At 40.3% G+C, this 19,466-nt stretch overlaps 1 protein-coding gene across 3 annotated transcripts in view; it reads right to left on the bottom strand.

Moving 5' to 3' along the window:
- Positions 1-19,466, bottom strand: part of tmtc2b (transmembrane O-mannosyltransferase targeting cadherins 2b) — a 131,116-nt gene that overhangs the window by 94,472 nt on the left and 17,178 nt on the right. Inside the window, exon 2 of one of the 3 annotated variants that reach the window (XM_038705302.1) lies at positions 9,370-9,722. In XM_038705302.1, the coding sequence (XP_038561230.1) occupies positions 9,370-9,389 (20 nt within the window). In that variant the 5' untranslated portion in view covers positions 9,390-9,722. Of the gene's footprint in view, positions 1-2,853; positions 3,362-9,369; positions 9,723-19,466 lie in introns of those variants that run through there. The other 2 variants (XM_038705303.1, XM_038705301.1) reach the window with 2 other exon arrangements.

Here is a 19,466-nt window from a genome sequence, read left to right as displayed (position 1 = left end):
GAATATTACGACAGTATTTCTCCTCTATCTGGGCTCTCCCATTCCTTCACTCAGGCCTAACTGTAGATTGCAGCAGCTATGATCTACATGACGTACGATTCCCATTTTCCAGCGCAAGTGTCAAAGCTATGTATGTGCTAATGATGAGTGTGTTCAGGGGACGGGAAAGGAAAAGCTCCCCGGGTCGATTTGGCACCATGTAGTAGGCCGCTCTTCCGGCCTGTCATTTTTATCAAGGGAAGGGCCGTGACTGACGGCATAGGATCTTTTTTTTATATATAGCCTGGAGGATAACAATTATTTTAACACATGAAACTTTTTTCTTTCCATTTAACTGTGACCTCCTGATGGCCTTGGTTACTATGTATGCAACAAATAAAGCTCAAATTAATGTGTAACCGGTGAACAAGCATTGACGCAGTACACACAGTGCCCCGGATTTATTTTTCCAGAAGACTCCCTTCACCATGACAAGAATAAATAGAAAGAGAAGCAACAAATCATTATGTATTCCACAGCCGTACAAGACTTTCAGCCAATCCACTGCAAATCCTCAGGTGTCTTTTGTGCTAGGTCTTTAGCCCCTAGCCATTTTACATGCACCCAAACACACACACACCAAAACTTAACTAGCTGACTTAAGATAACACATTGGTTTCACAGCCAGGAGCAAATGGATGGTACGATCTGTCTTCTCGCAGAGAGGAATCAATGTTGCGCTGTGACAAAATATCCATATTTAATTCTTCTGTAACTATTTATCATAAACATTCAATGGAAGGTGCCGGGCGTCCTTTTACTTTTAAATGCACATCGAATAAGACATCAACTGCAGATCTCTATTTTTCAGCATGAGCCCTTACATTCTGTAACACAGATGTTTTTGAAAAACATTATCTGAACGATCCATAAATTGCTGTCAGACTCACAGTTAAAATAAAGCCTGCCTTAAAGCTGGAGGGTGTTGGGTAATAGCAAGCTCGCAGTTTGATTTATCGTCATCCACACACTCAAGTGTTTTCCACGATGATGGTTTCTTTACCATCACCAGGTCACATCAGCCTTTTTTTTTTTCCTACACAAGCCCAGCATTAGCAAGTTAGATCAGTCTGTGTCCAGGGCTGTTTCGCTTAGCAAAATTACTAGGCCTAAATGTCTGTTGCACCCTCCCGTCCTCCGTCTCCCTCCCTCCCCCAGCAGAGCCCAAGGGGACAGGAGACGGCTGCTAATTACAAGCCCGAACCAAACACATGGTGTTAAAAACAGATAATGCTGTGTGACAGATAGCCTGCAACGAAGAACATGCCAGAGACAGAATGGGCTACGTCAGAGAAAATCATTCATCTGTTTCGTAAGAAGCCTGCAATAACTTGGACCCAAACTCGCATGGTAATAAATAACATTCTGTTAACATCTCTTCACAGAATAATCAGGGTTTGGCTTTCTGTCTTACATTAAAAACTTGGAGGCTCGAGGCTCTACAGCAGCCACACAGCAGCTGACTCTGCAGCAGCAGTCTTCAGCCTCTCACCTCTCCACATAGTGGCCCCTCCTTGACAGGTTTATGGACACAGAAGCACCATCGTTCTTGCACAGGAGTTGCTAGAATCACCTGACCATAGCACAATGCGCATAGGTATAGTGTCTCTACGGCAAGAAAAGCATCAGACAAAAGGCCGCAGGGAATGTGTTAAGCAGGAAGTGTTCTATGTAAAATGCAGAGCAGTAAACGACGTTGTAAAGGAACTACACCAACAGTGTTTGTGGAGGGTGTTAATGTACCATTTGTTCACTAAGGTGTTTCCTCTGGGTGTGTTTTAAGAACTGCACAGCACCTGTTATACAAAGCACAAATAAGATTAAAAACTGCACAAGACCCTGTTGAGCAGGTGTATTCACTCCTAATATCTATCAGTATTATATCACACTGCATTAGTAATAAAATGGTAGCAAGATGCAACATACTCACGACCAGAAAATACGGACAATGCCTCTGACCTACATGGAGGCATGGATGGTGCATTAATGAGCCTGAGGCACTGACAACCATTCAGCCATCAAATATCAGAAGGCCAGCTATGAGCAATGCATTACCCTGCTGAACCCACGCACTGTGCTCCAGTTCTCGAACTCATGATTTCAAGTGGAGGATGACAAACTTCCTGCCCGTTTTAAAGTAAATGAACAACAAAATACTTTGCTCAAAGTTTTAGTAGGCTGCACACTTGCAACAGTTTGGCAAAGGGACCTCTGCTGCGGAGTGAGGAGACACGTTTCTCCTCCAGAGATCAATTATTTCCTACCAACTCAGGACTTAGAGCAAGTCCGGACCCTGGAGACTGCAACACTTTGCACTGAGGCGTCCAAGCACACTAGCCTTGCCGATTCACTACGGATTTCATTGTTCATCCTGGTAGAAAGATGTTACTGAAAGAATACTGAAAGAATATGATGTGAAAATACTGTATAAAAATAAACTCCCTAAAACACAGGTGTCTGCAGGATAAAGGCTCTTCCAGTGATTTCCAAGTTTGTGGTACACTGTACTACAGATAGGCGAGGATAACCAGCAGATCATTCACTCTCTCCAAAGCACCATACTCTATTGATAAATTTATACTTGCGTTCAGACAAACTGCTTGTGTTAATGAAAAAGCTGTGCTCACATGAGTGAAATGCCAGTTGTTGTTGGTTCAATGAAATGCTGCTCATTCAAAGTTATGTCAACATCATGAATGAATCGTTATTCCTATGCTTTTGTCCAGAGCTGATAAGGTATAGGTGAGGAGCTAGATCAGTGGAGACAGAGAAGTTAGTAACATGAGGCTGCATGTCATTCATTCACCCAAGTACCTGTCATCGTAGCAGAAATCGGCGCCCAGAGTGTTGACATACAGGACCAGAGCCACGGCGCCGCACAGCAATTCTGCAAACATTTCTCGGTCTCGCACACACGCGGGGAAATAAAATTAAAAAACAAACAAACAAACAAAAAAGACAAAGATGCAAAGCGAGACACAGAGTGGCAGCAAATCCAGATCTCTATTCCCTCTCAGTCCCGGTCTTTGTCAGCATGTCTCTGCGAAAACAAGTCCGCCTCCCCCCCCCACCCCATCATCCTCGCTGAAGTGCACAAAGTGGATAATCCATAGCTCGCTTTCTTTCTAACCCATGTTGGGTCTGGGCTGGAGAGCTTTTTATCCTGCTGGGAGTTGGGCAGAGAATAAAACACGAGCAGCGTTTAGTGAACGTGTGACAGCGAACCGCCTTCCCGACACGGAGGAGGATCGGCGCTCTGATGCTCAGCAGCCGCTGCTGGAGGAACGTCGAGCGCGAGACCGCGGTCAAGCTGGCCACATACACACACACACCGTCGGCTTCCGGGTGGACTTGTAAAACAAAGCTCGCTGATAAACGGTGCATTTTCTGAGCACTACCGGTGCCAAAGTGAAGATACAAAATAATGGCACGTGAACGTTTTTCTTTCATTTTCAGAGTATTTCATTGTCTTTCATAATGTAAACACAGAATGTGGAGGGCATCAGGACAAAGACAAAAGAAAAAATAATGTTAATAGCTCACATTGTAGCCTATGCAGTGACATGCACGTGTATTTCTCATTAATTATGACTAAACATAAATCCACATCAGACCAATCATTCATTTCTGCATTCTCTGATAGTTGATATTTTATATATTGTTATAGGATAGTGTATTCTCACCTAAAACTGTATTTAGCAATAGTACATAAAACCCATATACTTTTATCAATAGTGCAACTTCTTCCCATATTCATTTTGGACTCTTTACTGGACTCCTGGTTTGTAATAAATCTTGTGCTTTAATACTGAGAAAAATCTGCTTCACTTCCGCTCCTGCTCTTGCTGTCTCCGGGTAATTGACGCAGTCGCCATCAAAACGCATGTGGTTAGGAGATCTCAAGCGCATGCGCACTTCCACACCTCCGGAGATGGGGATAAATCACACAACATGATGCTGTGGCTGAGACCCGCTGGTAAGGGTCATTTACTACCACTAACGGTATTCCATGATGGTGGTCCTCAATGTGACATTCAGTTTTTCAGGTGGGTACTAGATTCCACTAGATTTTAATTTAATTTAACTACTAGGCTTTTTGCTTTCCTACAGGTAACCATCAAGATGAATGAAATTGTATTCCAGTAAGAGCCACTCTCCTCACCTACCAACTACAGCATACATGCATAGGTTAATATGTATCTTGTGTTCCTTAATTAGGATATATATTAATTAAAACCATAGTATATATTAACTACATCAGCACTGCTGTAAAAACATCCAGTGTGTTGTGAATGATTTTAGTGAGTCCCACAACTTTTATTATAATACTGATCTGGCTTCAATAAAACAATATAAACATTGATCACAGCTGCAGAAAGACAGCAGCTATAAAAGGAACAATGTGTGTGCTCTGACTTCTGTTCATACAAAAAAAGAAAGAAACTCACAGTTTTTTATTTAAAGCTACTTTTTTTGTCTGCTTCTAGTGGAAATCATAGTTTTGTGAGTTGATTCTGCCATTATACTGATTAGATTCTGTCAGAGTAAAGGCCACTTTGATCAATAAGACTGGGTGTCTGATTAGATCATAAAGGAAAAAACCTTGTCCTTTACATGATGTGAAGAATAGGTGACATATTCATCACACTGGCTAGCTACTAGTTTCTTCAGTGTCTTCTCGGTATTTGTTTCTATTGATTTAGATTTGACCAGACTAAACATGTAGTGTACACTATAGCTGGCCCCACAGTGACCAGTAGAGGGCTCACAGCGCATGATGTCTGTCGGGAGACCTCATTCTTTCAGTCTCTGTTGTACAATTATCCAATGATTATCTCACTGTGCCAAAATGACCTATTTAAATCACTGATAGAATAAAATGAGTGTTCATTTTCATGATGAGTATCATGTCTGGTAGTTATTATACTTTTCTAGATTGGATCTTTTATAATCAATTTCATGATGCATGTTTCACAAACATGTTTTAATTTTCCAAAAACAACAAATAGCATTTTTAAATCAAAGTCTCCCACTGTTCACTGTTGCTGTTCTTGGACTCCCTTCCTTGGAGGGCATTGCACAATATAAAGAGGTAAGAGGGGAGAAAGGAGAAAAAAGGAATAATTGTAAACGTGCTTCACAGAAAAGGCAGGGCTTATCCACAGCATATTGATTCAGGGTTGCTTCAATGGTCAGAGCCCATCTGTCGGAACAGACTTCAATGTAGCCTTTCAAGGTACAGCAGCAGGACACTACCATGTAACACATTTCAGGAATTAATTAGACTGATCAGAGAGACGGTGGAGCAACCTGGCATAAGGCTTTTGCTTCTAGTCTACAATTCACTGAGAGCTGATTAAATATCCGAACATGAATGATCCAAACCCTAGGTTCCAAGCATGTGCTACAATGTCTCGCTGTGTTACACTGCAAGACACCAAAACAAAAAGTGTTGCTGTGATAAAAGCACAGTGATAATAATCTGATTATCAGAGGAACCGTTGATCAAATGATTTGTCGTGTTGATTATGCTCAAAAGGTCCTGCTATTACATTATGTGTATGTGTAACTGCTCTGACTCACTTCACAGGTGTCTGTCTGTCAGCCTCGACAAACACTAAACCAAAGGAGTCATGGAGAAAAATCTCAATCTCAGCTCTTAGGTTTAATAGGTTGTGATGTATTATCCACAACTGGCAAATTTACTACAGTACTTCATTTTGCTTGGGTATTTTTATTTGACAATTTAAACTTCTACTCCACATTTATTTGCCAAATATAGTTAGTATTTACTTTACTAGAGCTGAGACAGTAAAAATGACAATCAGCTAGTTCCCAGAACATTAATTGCCAACAATTGTGATAATCAATTGATCATTTAAGTAATTATTTAAGCAAAAATGCCAAATATCCCCCAGTTTCAGCTCATCATTTGTAAGAATGAGTTGCTTTTCTTTGTCTTGTGTAATAGTTATCATGAATATGTTTGGGTTTGGACATTTTCATTTTCATATGTATATATATATATATGAATTGAATACACACACACACACACACACACATATATATACCTATATAAAATCAATCAAGAATCAATAATGAACAACATTATCAATGAAACGATAACTTTACAGATTTAGACAGTACATACAAAACATGTGCAGCGCATATAAAATATCAGTGGTGGTGAAAGTTAAAGTACTTGATGCATAACAATGGCCCATGTGATTTCAGAAGCTTGAACCATGAAATGTTTTGGCATTTTTGCATGAAAAATTTTGTTTTCACTACTTTTACTTAAATAGAGAATCTTCTTTCACTAGCAGGGAATCAAGTTTACTTTAAGTACATTTCTAATGCAGTTAAATATTTTGTAGACTGAAATATCAGTCATTATCAGAAGTATTTATATTGGAACTTCTGTGTGAGTGAATCCTGGTTGCTGTACATTAAGTTCTCAGCTACACACATGTAAACTGTCCACCAAAGTGAAAACACATGCATGGGGGGGGGGGGGGGGGGGGGGGGGCAGGAGAGAAAAGAGGGAGTGCTGGGGGGCTTCTGCCTGATGTGTGCGACAGAGGAGGACCTCCCTGAATGTCTTTGGATCCTGGACGGCTTAAAAGAATTACAGGGACACTGCTTTTGCTGTTAGATAATTACAGGTTCAGATCCATGTCTGAGGGCCAAATCACTTCTGCATGGGAATAAAAAAAACGTTGACGAAACGCGAGTGTGGTAAAAGCAGAAAGTGATGCTTAACGCAGGCTCTCATAAGTATGGCTTTGCATGAAGCCAGGAGGCTTGATGTACTTTGTGGGTGTTTTGGAGGGAGTGACATTCAGCAGAATATCAAAAAGAACTAATATAAGGTGGCATGTAATGAAAAACAACTACTTGCACAATGAACACACTCATCCTCACGTGAGATCATTAGTTTGAGACATTAACTCTGAATATTTGTCTCCACACAGCTGACTCAGCAGTAAACTGTCATCAGCAAATTACTTTTCTCTTCAGAGTTGACGGTGCAGCCGGAGAGAAAGTAATGCTGACAGACAGATCAAGTGGAAGTGGAAGAAGAATCTGTCTATCAAACAGAAAGCAGTGGCATTTCCATTAATATAATTTGTCGTTCACTTTTATTCATTAGGGAGTTAGCTAGTCATTCCACGTGGCAGGTCCATTAACTGTGACGGAAGTGGGGGAGCAGGAAGTTTGTTCTGCTGTGTCTTATGGAGCGTTGGTCTTGGGAGATTCAAGCTGCCTGGTTGAGCGATGTTTGGAAGATTACATTGAACCTGGTCCTTCTAAATATATATGGAGATAACTGCGCCACATCTCAGTATGCAATGGAGCGTAGAGAACAACATTTTCAATTTAAAAAAGCAATTAAATTCTGAGCAGTGAAACCAGTGTATTATCAACGTACCCAACTGCAGCTTGCTATTATCTTCAGGCTGAACCTGGCTAAATCAGTGGTACACAAACCAAAGTTCTTTGGCTGTTTTAAAAGAGCTGCACTACTTTTTAACCACCACTCTCTTAGGAGTCCATCAGCACACTCTGTGTCTTGCTTTGAACCCCAATGCACCCTGCGGCGGCAGCCACGCTGCTCTCTCTCTCTCTAAGCAGAGAGGGAAAAGTCTTGATCTCTGGCAAGTAAGGGAACAGTGTCTTCTCTCTTTTGAGTCATGACTTCTGATGTAGATACTCGTGATTTGCCAGGTAAAATTAAAGCAAGCTGGAGTGGGTAAGCCATGGATGAATTACTGTGATTTTTATCTTCTTTTATCCACACATCACCCGCCACCTCGACTGATAAATAGGAGGGAATTCAGCACATATTTTCACTGTTAAGCATTCATGTGCAACGTGAAGCTCAAAGGGAATAGTGTGCATATTTCACAGCAGCAGACATGGTTAAGTTTTTGTAAGCATTATGAGGGAGGAGGGTGATCATTTATGGCACGGACAGGAAAGAGAATAATAAAAACTGTGAAAGAGCAGAATGCCAACGAATCATCCACAAAATGAACAGTTTCCATTGTGTGTATTTCAACACTTTGGATGAAACCTGTTATATTAAATGTCCACTTTAATTTTTGTTATCATTAGCAAAGGAAGGTTCAGCAATTCTTTTTGATTAGGCACCAAATTCTCCACAGGATGAAAATGCCAACACAGCAGCAGCCTGCTATAAATAAAAACTATAGATCCTGAAGTAACGTTAAGCTGGGGCTCAGCACAGCCAAAAACTTCCATCTGTTTATGCTATACAGACAGGCATTGTCAGAGGAATGCTGTGGCTTTTTTCAGAATGCCATTTTTTTCCTGTTAACCTCAGGAAAGGGGATAACTGCAACTGATCAGGAGATCATTGTGGTGGTGGTGGTGGTGGTGGTGGTGCTGATGGCATGCTTCCCACAAGTGTATGGATATCTCTTCCAGCTCATACATGTCCTGCCAGCCGCATGCGGCCTGTGTCCTTTTCAGCACAGTCACAAGCACAGGAGCACTCAGACTCAAACGAAATTACCCGCAAGCAAGGTCTTTCCATGGATGAATCAACGTCCCCACTCCAGAGACAATCGCCGAAACCTCTGTTATTCTTAACCTCTGCCTCTATAACCCCACAACTGGCAGATTCTAAACTCCACTGTGCATTAGAGCTGGTTATGGATTCATTCTGGATCCTTCTATAACATTTAAAAGCTGCAAAAATGACACTTTTTGGGCAAAGGAAATTCGGCTGACTGCCTTTGTTTTTGCTTCAGAATATCCTTCTGATATTGGACGTAGCCAGACATGATGCTTTTCTTGGACATAGGCTTGAAGATATTTTAGTGCACCCTCCACTCTATCCCTCAATAAAGAGTCAATAAAACTGTGCCCTGGACTATAAATAAGTGAAATAAAACACAGAGATTGTTAAAACATTAGAAAGAAAGGAATATTTGATATTATACACAAAATGCAAGTAGATGATTGTCTGTAAAACTGCAAACCACAATCTGTTTGATCTGTAGCAGCAACTTGTACTGTACACCCTTTTAAATGATCGTTTTAATGAGACCCAATGGACTGATTGCGCATCTCTCTGCACCCCATAAATATGTTCAATGAGAGGATGTTTACAGCCATTTTAATGAACACACAGCTCGCTGAACCTGTCCTAGCAACCTGAAAAGGCTGTGAATCCCAGGGCTGTAGTGGTGTGTGTACTGTACTGCACATGTGCCAGATAGATAGGCACGCGTGTGTCTTGATGTTTTGCACATAAGCCAGCATGTCTGTTTATAAGTGCGTATGTTTATACATCAATCCCACTTGTTTTTGATGTGTAACATTTGGTCCTCAGTCGGAGTGTCTCTGATGAGAACCACAGCTGATCTGGGTTAATGTGTTCTGCAGAGGATTGAGGAGGAGAGTCAAGTCGAGGGATCCTTTAAGCGTCAGCCCAGGTCTCCTCCGCCTGCTCCTCCTTCTCTCTGCCTCGACTCCTCTGGTAAGTGCACACCAGAGGGGGACTTGTCAATGAATAAAAGTCTTGCTGATCTTCTGGAATTGTGTATTTTTTGATGTCATGTCTTCAGACAGAGTTGGACAGAATTACCGATTGCCGGTCATGACTCTCTTGGCTCCATGGGCAGTGTGGCAGATGTTCGAATGAGCGGCATTTTCTGCAGATGACATAGACAACCAGAGGAGGGAAATGAGGTAACATGTTCGTGAAGACAACTCTTTGACCAATTACTTAAAATTACCACCAATACATACACCTTTAACATTTTTTTTTTTACAATAGAATAGAATAGAATTCATAGCAGACATTTTGACTTGTCATAGCAGGAAAAACACAGGTGTTACTGACAACTATAATGATAGCTCTGTTCTTCAAATGTCCCAGTAAGTCATGACAGTGTGACAGCAAACCAGAATGCACAATAGCAGGACCCTGAAACTGAAGCAGAACAATGAAATTCAGCCATCATTCATTTTTTTAATTACCCGTGTGCTTTTCCTACTGTGACATGTCAAAATGTCTTCTGTAAAAAGGCCTTTCAGTTAAAAAGATAAATATTTTTAAAGGTACTGCACATGGTATATTAGGGTGACCATACATCCTCTTTTTCCCAGACATGTCCTCTTTTGGGACCTAAAATTGGCGTCCGACCGGGAATACTAAATCGCCCAAAAATTTCCAGGATTCAGCTTTTGCCTTCGTCAGTTGGCATTCATTGTGTGCATTTTTGCATTGCTTTGACAAGTACCGGCACTATAACCTTTTACTCTTTGGCTTAACACAACTTTTTCTTGCGTACTAGGATTTCTCACAAGCTGGTGCTATTCTTGTCTACCCTCTAAACCGTCACAACACTTTAGATCCGGTGTTTTTTTTTCTTTTATCCAAGCGTATGCATAAAGTTGTTCATCAATGTCACTTTTAATGAACCAACAAATCACAGCATGTATAGGATTAAAAAAAGGTTGACGTGGTGCTACAGCAAACATTTGAAATGTTGAACCCATTCTGCATGAATGGTTCTGATTGTTGACAAGTTATTACTTAGCATTAACAAATCAGAGAGTAACCATCACGTAGACCCTTTTTCTTGCACAAGGATTTAATGAATGAAAACAATGTACCATAATGAAACTGCTGTAACTGGAATTAATATAACAGTAGTGGCAAGCTATATAATACTTTTATCTGAAATTATAATTAATACAATACAATTTTCTGTAGGCAGACATAAAACAAGTAAAGTGTTATAATAACATTAAACTTTTTATTTATTGTTATAATATTGTACCAATACACAAATTTATACTAGTTACTCCTCCAGGTGGATACAGCCTCTGGACAGATGTAGATTTAGCCAGAGCCAGGATGTCATTGTATGAATAATTGCTTAATTAATTTTTTCCCGCCTCTCTTCTTGAGAGCAACACGTTCCCCTTGTTCTATTTTACTAAAATTATTGCTGTAATATAACGTGTGCGTGTGTGTCCATACATATTGCCACCATGCCAACAATTTCTTGAATCCCTCCCAGCCCCAACCTTCCACCCACTGCGGGTGTCTGTCTGCTTCCTGCCCCAACTGTCCTCTTTTTTGAATTTCACTAGCAAGGACCACAATCAACAGGTATGATTAAATGATTTATTGAGTAACGAAACAGAAGATGTATGAAGCTTGCAGTAGCTGAATAGACATTAGAAAGCGTTGTGGGGAAGCTACGATAGGGAAATCCGCCGTAGCACCCGGGGCACGACGGACCCCCTATAAACCTATGGAGAGGAGGAAGGAGATCAGGAGGCAGGACAGAGAAAGGGGTGGGAGGGAGGGATGCAGGATATGAGGGCAAAGGTGAGGACTTAGGACGTGTGGGTATTTATGGAAATGCTGGCGATGATGCGCATGATGTGTGGTCCCGCTCCTGAAACTCTGCTAATTAGCACCACTAAAAAATATAGTCACCCTAGTTATTTGCACATAGATGTTTTCATTGACTTAATGTAATTAGAACTCCGGTTGAAGTTGGGCAGAGCTATGTTGGGAATTATATAAAGTCACCAATTACAATTAAAATTAGCACATATATGCAGCTTTTTTTCACGCGGGTAAACTTGCTAACAAAAGGCTATTGACTTCTGTCCCATCATGCTGGGCAGATTACAGGTGTGTTTAGAGTGTTTATATGTTCTGAAAGAAATCATACAGCCCATGGACTAGCCTGCTAATACTACATAAACATATGGATAAGAAAAGGGCATCATGTTTCCATCACAGCAATCACAGCCGGAGCCAATAAATAGCCTACCTGTGACTACTGCAGAGTCATTTGACCCAGGAATGAATGACGATAAAAGATGGAGAAAACCATTTCAATGACAAATACCATGATATAGAGAAAACAACAATGCAGTAATGTAACTATTACATTACTTGCTGCTAGTAATAACTGCTAGCAGAAACTGCTAGCAAAATACTTTGGTCTACCGGTGCACTGCTGACACATCGCATAACCTTGTACGGAACTGAAAATAACTGCCCCATAGATCGGGCCCCCTTGTCATGATACCCAATCAAACTATTTGAGTCAGTATCAGGCCGATATCCGATATCAAACACCTTCTCATACCTTTACTATCTGTCAAAACACTTCTTGTAGGTTCTTGTAGGTTACAAAAGGTTGTCCCCTTTATGTACATATGACAAACTAAAAAGAACATAGCTTGTGATGTGTTTTATTTCCAGTTCTTGATTTTTCAGGTAGTTCATCAGAACTTTAATCATTATCTTCATAAAAGTCAAGTAACTTGCACAGCACTCCATCAGACACAGAGAAATATCTCACGCACACTGGAAACAGTTTCCCTTGTTTGAGGCGTCGGTGGCAACAAAGTAAAACACAGACTCACCTTCAGTTGGAGATAGATCATTCAGGATATCCCGCATAGTCTTTGGTCCTAAAACAGTCATTGTGATCAATTCAGCTTTCGTTCTTACTAAGTGCATCTTCTTTACAACATTTGAGTCATGAAACAACGCACCGTTGAGCTTAACAAGACGGTGCTGAAGTCCATGTTTGACAGTGTGATACACTACGAGGCTTCACTTGCTGCTATTTTGTCAATTTCCACAGTAGCTGCATTTAACTTTACTTAACGTAGGCTATAGGCCTAGTGACACGCGTGAGGGGGGGCTGTGATTTGATGATGACAGGTGTAGATGACCATTGTCAAGTGTCGTGATCAGCGTAGTAGTCAAAAAACGGGACAAGAGAGGTCACGTATGGGACAAATCAATTAAGCCTAACATAAGGTACATCCCAGATAATACGGGACAGTTGGCAATCCTATTCAGCACACACACAGAAACTGTACCCTTTTCCACTGAAGACATAAGCCAGATGTTAGTGGGTGTTAGTGGGTTTTTTAGCCCAGTGTGAAAGGGGCATTTTGGAGGAGTAAATGGAGAGCGAGGGAGCTGTCAATCGAGCTGAGAAGAGGTATAATAAGTGAAATTAAGTGAAAACACCTGTGTGGGTGCCCCACAGATGTGTAGGTCCTTTAAAGTGGCTATAAAAATATTTTTTATAATAATGTATAATGTGAAAAAGGTTGCTCATAAGCATGACAAACCACAGAGAATTTTAACGTGACTCTGTAGTTCCTCTAATTTCTACAGGGTTTTATAGCCATGGACAGAATTAGCTGTTGAACAAAGTGAAGCATTAAGCGGCAAAAGGGCCAGATATTTCCCTCAGGAGTTGGTGGAAACCAAAATCTGAGCTTAAAGAGAGTGAACATTAGCTTTAAAACACGACTCCAAGTGAATGCAAAAGTTGCTAAAGTCTGGTGGATGCTAATGTTACATGAAAATCCAACTATGATGTAAAATTCTCCAGTGTTTTCTCAAAATCCTTTCAGTGGCCTGGAAGAACTGTGGGACAGACTGGTACCCTTCCATAATCTCTGTGTGAAGAACAGTTAGATCCTGTTAAACTTGTAAAAGAGAGATGAGAGTAGCCATAGATGCTAGAGGGCACTCTCAGAATCAGTTGATTGAATTGCATGAATTACTGGAAGACGTTCCCGGGAAAAGACCTTTTATTGTCTGTCGGATGACAATTATCAGTCAAATCAATTTTATCAAGATGTTCTTCTCAATGGCATTAGCATAGAGATCCAGTTTAGACTGCCAGCCTTGCACATAAAATCAAAATCAAATGTGAAACGCTCAGAGTTGTCTCATGGTGTGCCTTGCATCAGCAATAACCCCGCAGTCGGTGAACTCCTATGCTGTAAACATGCTGTTTGATTTATAGTGGGTGAGCACATAGTGGAGAGTGACTAGTTGCTGAATGCTAATGTGCCAAAGTTAAGCTTTGCATACAAATGTCTTTGCCCTCTCGCCTTTGCCAATACACTTGTCGCACTATTTCTCTTCCTATCCTCTCCTCTTTTTCTCTTTTGTGCTCACTCTCCTGCTCTTGTTGTCACTCTGACTTACTTTTGCGCTCTCTCTTGGGAGACAAAACACAGTTGACAAATTGTTGGGCCGCTTTCATGCTTTCTACGTGGTGGAATAGTTTCAGTGATGCCAGCTCCAACATTTTCCTTTGTTCTCCTGCTGTTTTCCTTTCCTCTCAACTCCAACAGTGTTCAGAGCCTGATATTAGCATACATGGTGCTTCAGTGTTGAAGTGGAACCACACACCAGAATTTCAGATTAGAGTGATATGGAGGAAACACACATGAAACTCTGTTTGAGGCTAACAGAACCGCACTTAAACTGTAATTTGTCCATATAATGTGGTCTAGAGGATTATGTGTTATTACACATCAGAGAAAACCAACATCCTTTACACTGGTAATAATTACATGTATGAAAGAACAGAGACGAGTGTCATCAGAGACAAACAAGTGGGATAAATCAAAATGTTAAAAAAATCAGCTGTTTATAAATACGTAATACATTTCATGTGTGATAGCTTGGATTCTGGGATTGAGTGACATACTTCAATGATTTTGTCCTTTGCTTTTTGGCACGAAAGTAGATTATCTATGTAATGCACACTACTTAGGGCCCTGGTCAAACATTTCATATTATAATACCCTTTGTTGTTCAAAGATAAAAGGGGGGAAAAATGCCAAATTCAACTAGGCCTGATGACTAACCATGATGACAGATCTTAGTGGCATCTTATGGAGATGCATTGGGCTGCTACTCTGTAACATTCATGAACAACACCAAAATGAAGAAAAAGTTACCCCTGCAGTTTGAGGGACTAAAAAATGTGATCAAGCCTGAAAGATCAGACTTGACACAACAAAACATGTTTAACCAGGGCCATTCATTTAAGATGTCTTCAGTGTAGAAAGATCAAATCTTATCTGACAAGTCCGCAGGTTCCACTGTGCATTTTCTAAAACAAGCAGAGTACAACAGCATGGGGACTCTCAGTGCACTCATGTTTGCCAGCTCACGCAATGCAAAGCGAAGAGATGACAGATACTTAACAAAGGCTGATCGCTCAAAATACCACAATACCACAAGCAGCCTCTACATATTTTCCATCAAATGTAATGAAATTGGATTTAAATGTTGCATATATACAAGAGTGTCTGCCAGACCCAATGTACATGGACTGTGTGAGACGGTTTAATATGATTCGCCAGTTAAAAAATGAATGAATGTATTTTTTTCTCTTCAGAAAACTAAGAACGTGTTTTTCAACTCAGTCCTTTGCTTTTTTGGCATTTCGCAGAGCTCTAACTGAATGTTACAGCAGGCTATTTTCCACCATCATAATTTCTGGTTTTCAGTGAAAAAGCATGGGGTGCAGCAGACGTTGTTTGCCGTTATTCCCACTGCCTTAAGATGGCAAGCAGTTTATCTCAAGCCCAATGTTTAAAAATGAAAATCATCTTCATATGTGGCCCTAGAGCAGATACCTGACTATGCTGTGGTGTACTTCCAGCATACTGCTGTGATAACTGCAGTAGCCCATTATTGTTAATCAGGGCTGAATCAGTGACATGCAGTAACATTGTAAAAGAGAGAGCGTATATAAAAGCGCACAGTCGACACACAGATTTCTTCAACGGCAAAGCCAGAGAGATAATGAGAAGAGAAAAATGGTTCCAACTTCCATACGAAATTACAGAGAGTGCTCTGATACTGCAGCTCAGCAGCCTCATATCACAAATAATGACCATGAATAAAATTCCTCCACACACATAATGATGTCTTTTGTCCCTACTTTTTGGGTACCATGATATTATACAGTTTATCGTCAACTAGGATTACACAGACCTTCTGGCTCGCAACTCCACCACACTCCCCTGTGATATAGGATACAGTGTCACTGAGGCTCTAATGGGCCCTTTAATCTGCACATCCTTTCAACAGTGCAGCCAGGTGCAGCAGACATGGGTGGGGACAGATTTGGAGGATGTTGAGGAAAATATTTTGACTGGTGATAAACAGTGGCTTGATGGTGTTTGGACATTTTTCTGCAACATTTCAATTTTGAAGGAGATTGTGTTGTGCAGGTCTGTGAGTTTGTTTGAGTTTATTTTTTGTCATGGACATCTGGAAGTGATTCAGTGAAGAATTGTTACTTTTTGTGAACTGAGATCAACTGGTTTTTAAGTTCAATTTGATGTTTAAATTTTTTCAATAAAGTGTGCCATTTGTACGTACACACAAAACCCTACATCTCTCTTGTAAAAATTATACATTCTGTGCAAACAATATTAATATGCAGACTGATGTCACATAACATGTAGTGAGTAATTGCTCACTGAGGTTACATTGGGGAATTTCCTACAGGGAATTTCCCTGCCACTCAGAAGGATCCAAACTACCCTATGTCCGGTGGGAACTGTTGACCAAAAAAAAGGTTCTAGTTGCGAGCTTCCAACAACGTGAAGCATCCCGTGTATTGTTTGCTCTACGGAGGCTTTACCCATGCACCTGCCACTGAACTTAAAGGGTCTTTCTTTCTTTCACATAATCCATTGGTTTATGTAGGCGGTGACGTTCATGCGTGCTCCCTATAAATGGAGTCCGCTAACACCAGCACAACACAGACTCCAACACAAACTCAACATAAGAACAAAAATCCCCCACATCCCCTCCGGCGAATCGCACACTGATAGGCTTGCCACATTACTTTACCAGCAGCTAACACGTTCCATATTATTATCCTGTGTACCACCTGAATTATGTCAAAGTATTTATTGTAGCTTGCAAGAAATGATGTAATGATGTGGAAAAATTTGTTCCACCAGTCAATAGTGAAGCAGGACAGAGGCAGCCAATTACATTAGCAGGGGTCTGGCATTGTTTGCTTTCTAACGATCAATTTAGATTTATTGTTGTTTTACTGATACTCAGGTACAGAGCTTCTTTGCTGGTCTCTTACGTGACCCACATAATAAACAATAATGCAACATAACGGTGCAGGACAACAACACAGTAATGTTAATTCAGTACAGTAACGTTGCTGTTACACTAAAGTGCATGGATTAGTTCAAGGTCAAGCTGATAAAAAAAATTTATGTAATGTTGAAGTGTGAATTTAAGTTCCCAGCATTTTGTGTGATGCCATCTCCAGTGTGTCGCTCATTACTTTGAGCATGCGCATGAGCACACGTATGAAAAGGAAGGGCTATAATCTGAAAACTCACCGCTAGAGGCCAGTAAAAACTACAAATGACCACTTTAAGAATGCAGAATGACATCTTTTATGACTTTATAGAATTCACACAGAATTCTCCTCAATGCTGGGAGCCTTGCGAACAGCTACGACAAGTCCTGCTGTGTAGATTTCAACACAGAAAAAAACCCAATTGACTTTAACACTGAATTATGGGATCCATTTTTATTGCAGACTTGTATCCTCCTGTTCTATGATGATGTGTGCCTCTCATAAAACAAAAACAGATCCATTGAAAATGACTCAACACGCATTAATCAGCCTGCTTCCGTTAACACACTGCATTATTTTTCAATACATCTATGCTAATAATATTCTGTGCTATTTCACAAGTGTAGGTCATTACTCGGAGCACCACCCATCCTGTAAACTTTCATACAGTGGTATAATGTTTTTGATGTTGTAAAAGGAGCTTTCCAAAGATTGAAACTTTACTCTGATGAGGCCTAATGATAGAGACTATTGAGTTGCACTATGGGAATTGTGACTTCCAGTGTTTTTGGAGCTTGTTCCATACTAGAGACTGAAAGCAGGATATCTCAGGCTCTGCTGCTTCAATTTTGACCATTCCTTTTAATATCTGTCTCTGTCCCAACTTTATGGAAGTGCAATACTAAATCACCGCAGTACCCCTTTAACATATGACATAATAACATAACATAATAACATAACACATAACATAAATGTCTTTTCTGAACCACAAGGTCTGACAGACAATCACATTCTGTCCAGAGTTTCTGAGTTACAGGGACAAAGATCACAATGTTAAATAACAGATAATGCAACCTGAACCATTAAGCTAACACATATTGGTTCTCATTTAGTATATGCTGTCCTTTACAGACAGATTACAAATGTTTTGTTTTTTTCAGTTGAAACTGGCAAGGTTCGGTTTGCTATGCAGGAGAGAGTCACTAATTTATCACTGGGATTGTTGCTGTGAACACTGACGGCAAGCTGTGAATTCCCGACTTTTCATGCATAGACGCAATATAAGTATAATGATGATGATGATGATGATGATGACCAGTGGGTGGATTAGCCTTGAATTCTTCACTGATAATTGCACAACAAATCATCTAAGCAATTTTCTGTCCTTGCTGCCATCATTCAGTGCAGGTTAAGCAAAGTTCAGGTTAACAAATTGTTTTCATAATGGGAGGAATAATCTCAGATATCCTCTGATGAAGAAAACAGAACACTTTTACTTTTGCAAAGTCAAAATGATCATTAAATGCTGTACACTCTCCTTGAAAGACACATGCAGTATACGGCCAAAAGTATGTGGACATGCCTGTATTGCAGCAATGGTTTGGGCCAGGCCCCTTACCTCGAATTAAGATAACAAACTATTTGAATTAAATAATAAAAGTTTTTTAAAAATTAAAGAAATTAGGGCAATGACGTTAAAAAGCTACAGTAAATACAAGAAAACTATAGTAAACACAAGATCTAACATTTATGTATTAGACTATAAACGAGTTATGCAGATGTTTGTGTGCAGTTTGGGTGCAGTATATATACACACACACAAGCATTATTCTAAATATATCACTATCAGTAGTGGTAACAAAAATCATTTATTGTGCTTGAACACACCAAAAATTCAGCTACTATTCATACAGCCAATGAGGAGGCGTGACATTGCAGTGTCCCTGGATCTAGTCCCCGAAGTAATGTTTTTTTGTCAGCGTTATCATAACTACCGGCCACAGGTCTGCTTGAAGCTGCAGTGATTTTGACAGGTACACATCCTGCGTCCCTAAAATCCAAAAGTACACAGTAAAGTCACTATGGAGCTAAAACACACACACACACACACACACACACACACACACACACACACACACACACACACACACATACATACACAGAGCAAAGTCAGCGAACAGCAGAGCAGAGAGGCCATGGTGGAGACAGTCAACCAGGTCAAGTGAAGATAACAACTACCATCGTTACTGTAAGTAATTGCAATAAAATAACCAATACTTCATCAACACACCTGTTTATAAGCATTAGATGTAAACCTGTTGAAAGCAATATTTTAATCTATGTCCGTAGTCTCTCATCCACTGTCAGCCACAGCATGCTAGCTCGGCTAAGAGCAAATTGTTACAAACTAAAATGAAAGCTGTCTGTATGTAGTTTAACTGTTTAGCTTAGTTTGCTGTGAATCTTACAATTTAGCAA

This window comes from Micropterus salmoides, unplaced genomic scaffold, assembly GCF_014851395.1.
Source record: "Micropterus salmoides isolate LMB-PRFRI ecotype aquatic unplaced genomic scaffold, ASM1485139v1 Ms_hic_scaffold_8, whole genome shotgun sequence".
In the NCBI taxonomy this organism is placed as follows: domain Eukaryota; kingdom Metazoa; phylum Chordata; class Actinopteri; order Centrarchiformes; family Centrarchidae; genus Micropterus; species Micropterus salmoides.
Note: the sequence above shows the minus strand (reverse complement) of the source record. Positions and strands in the feature narration are given on the sequence as shown.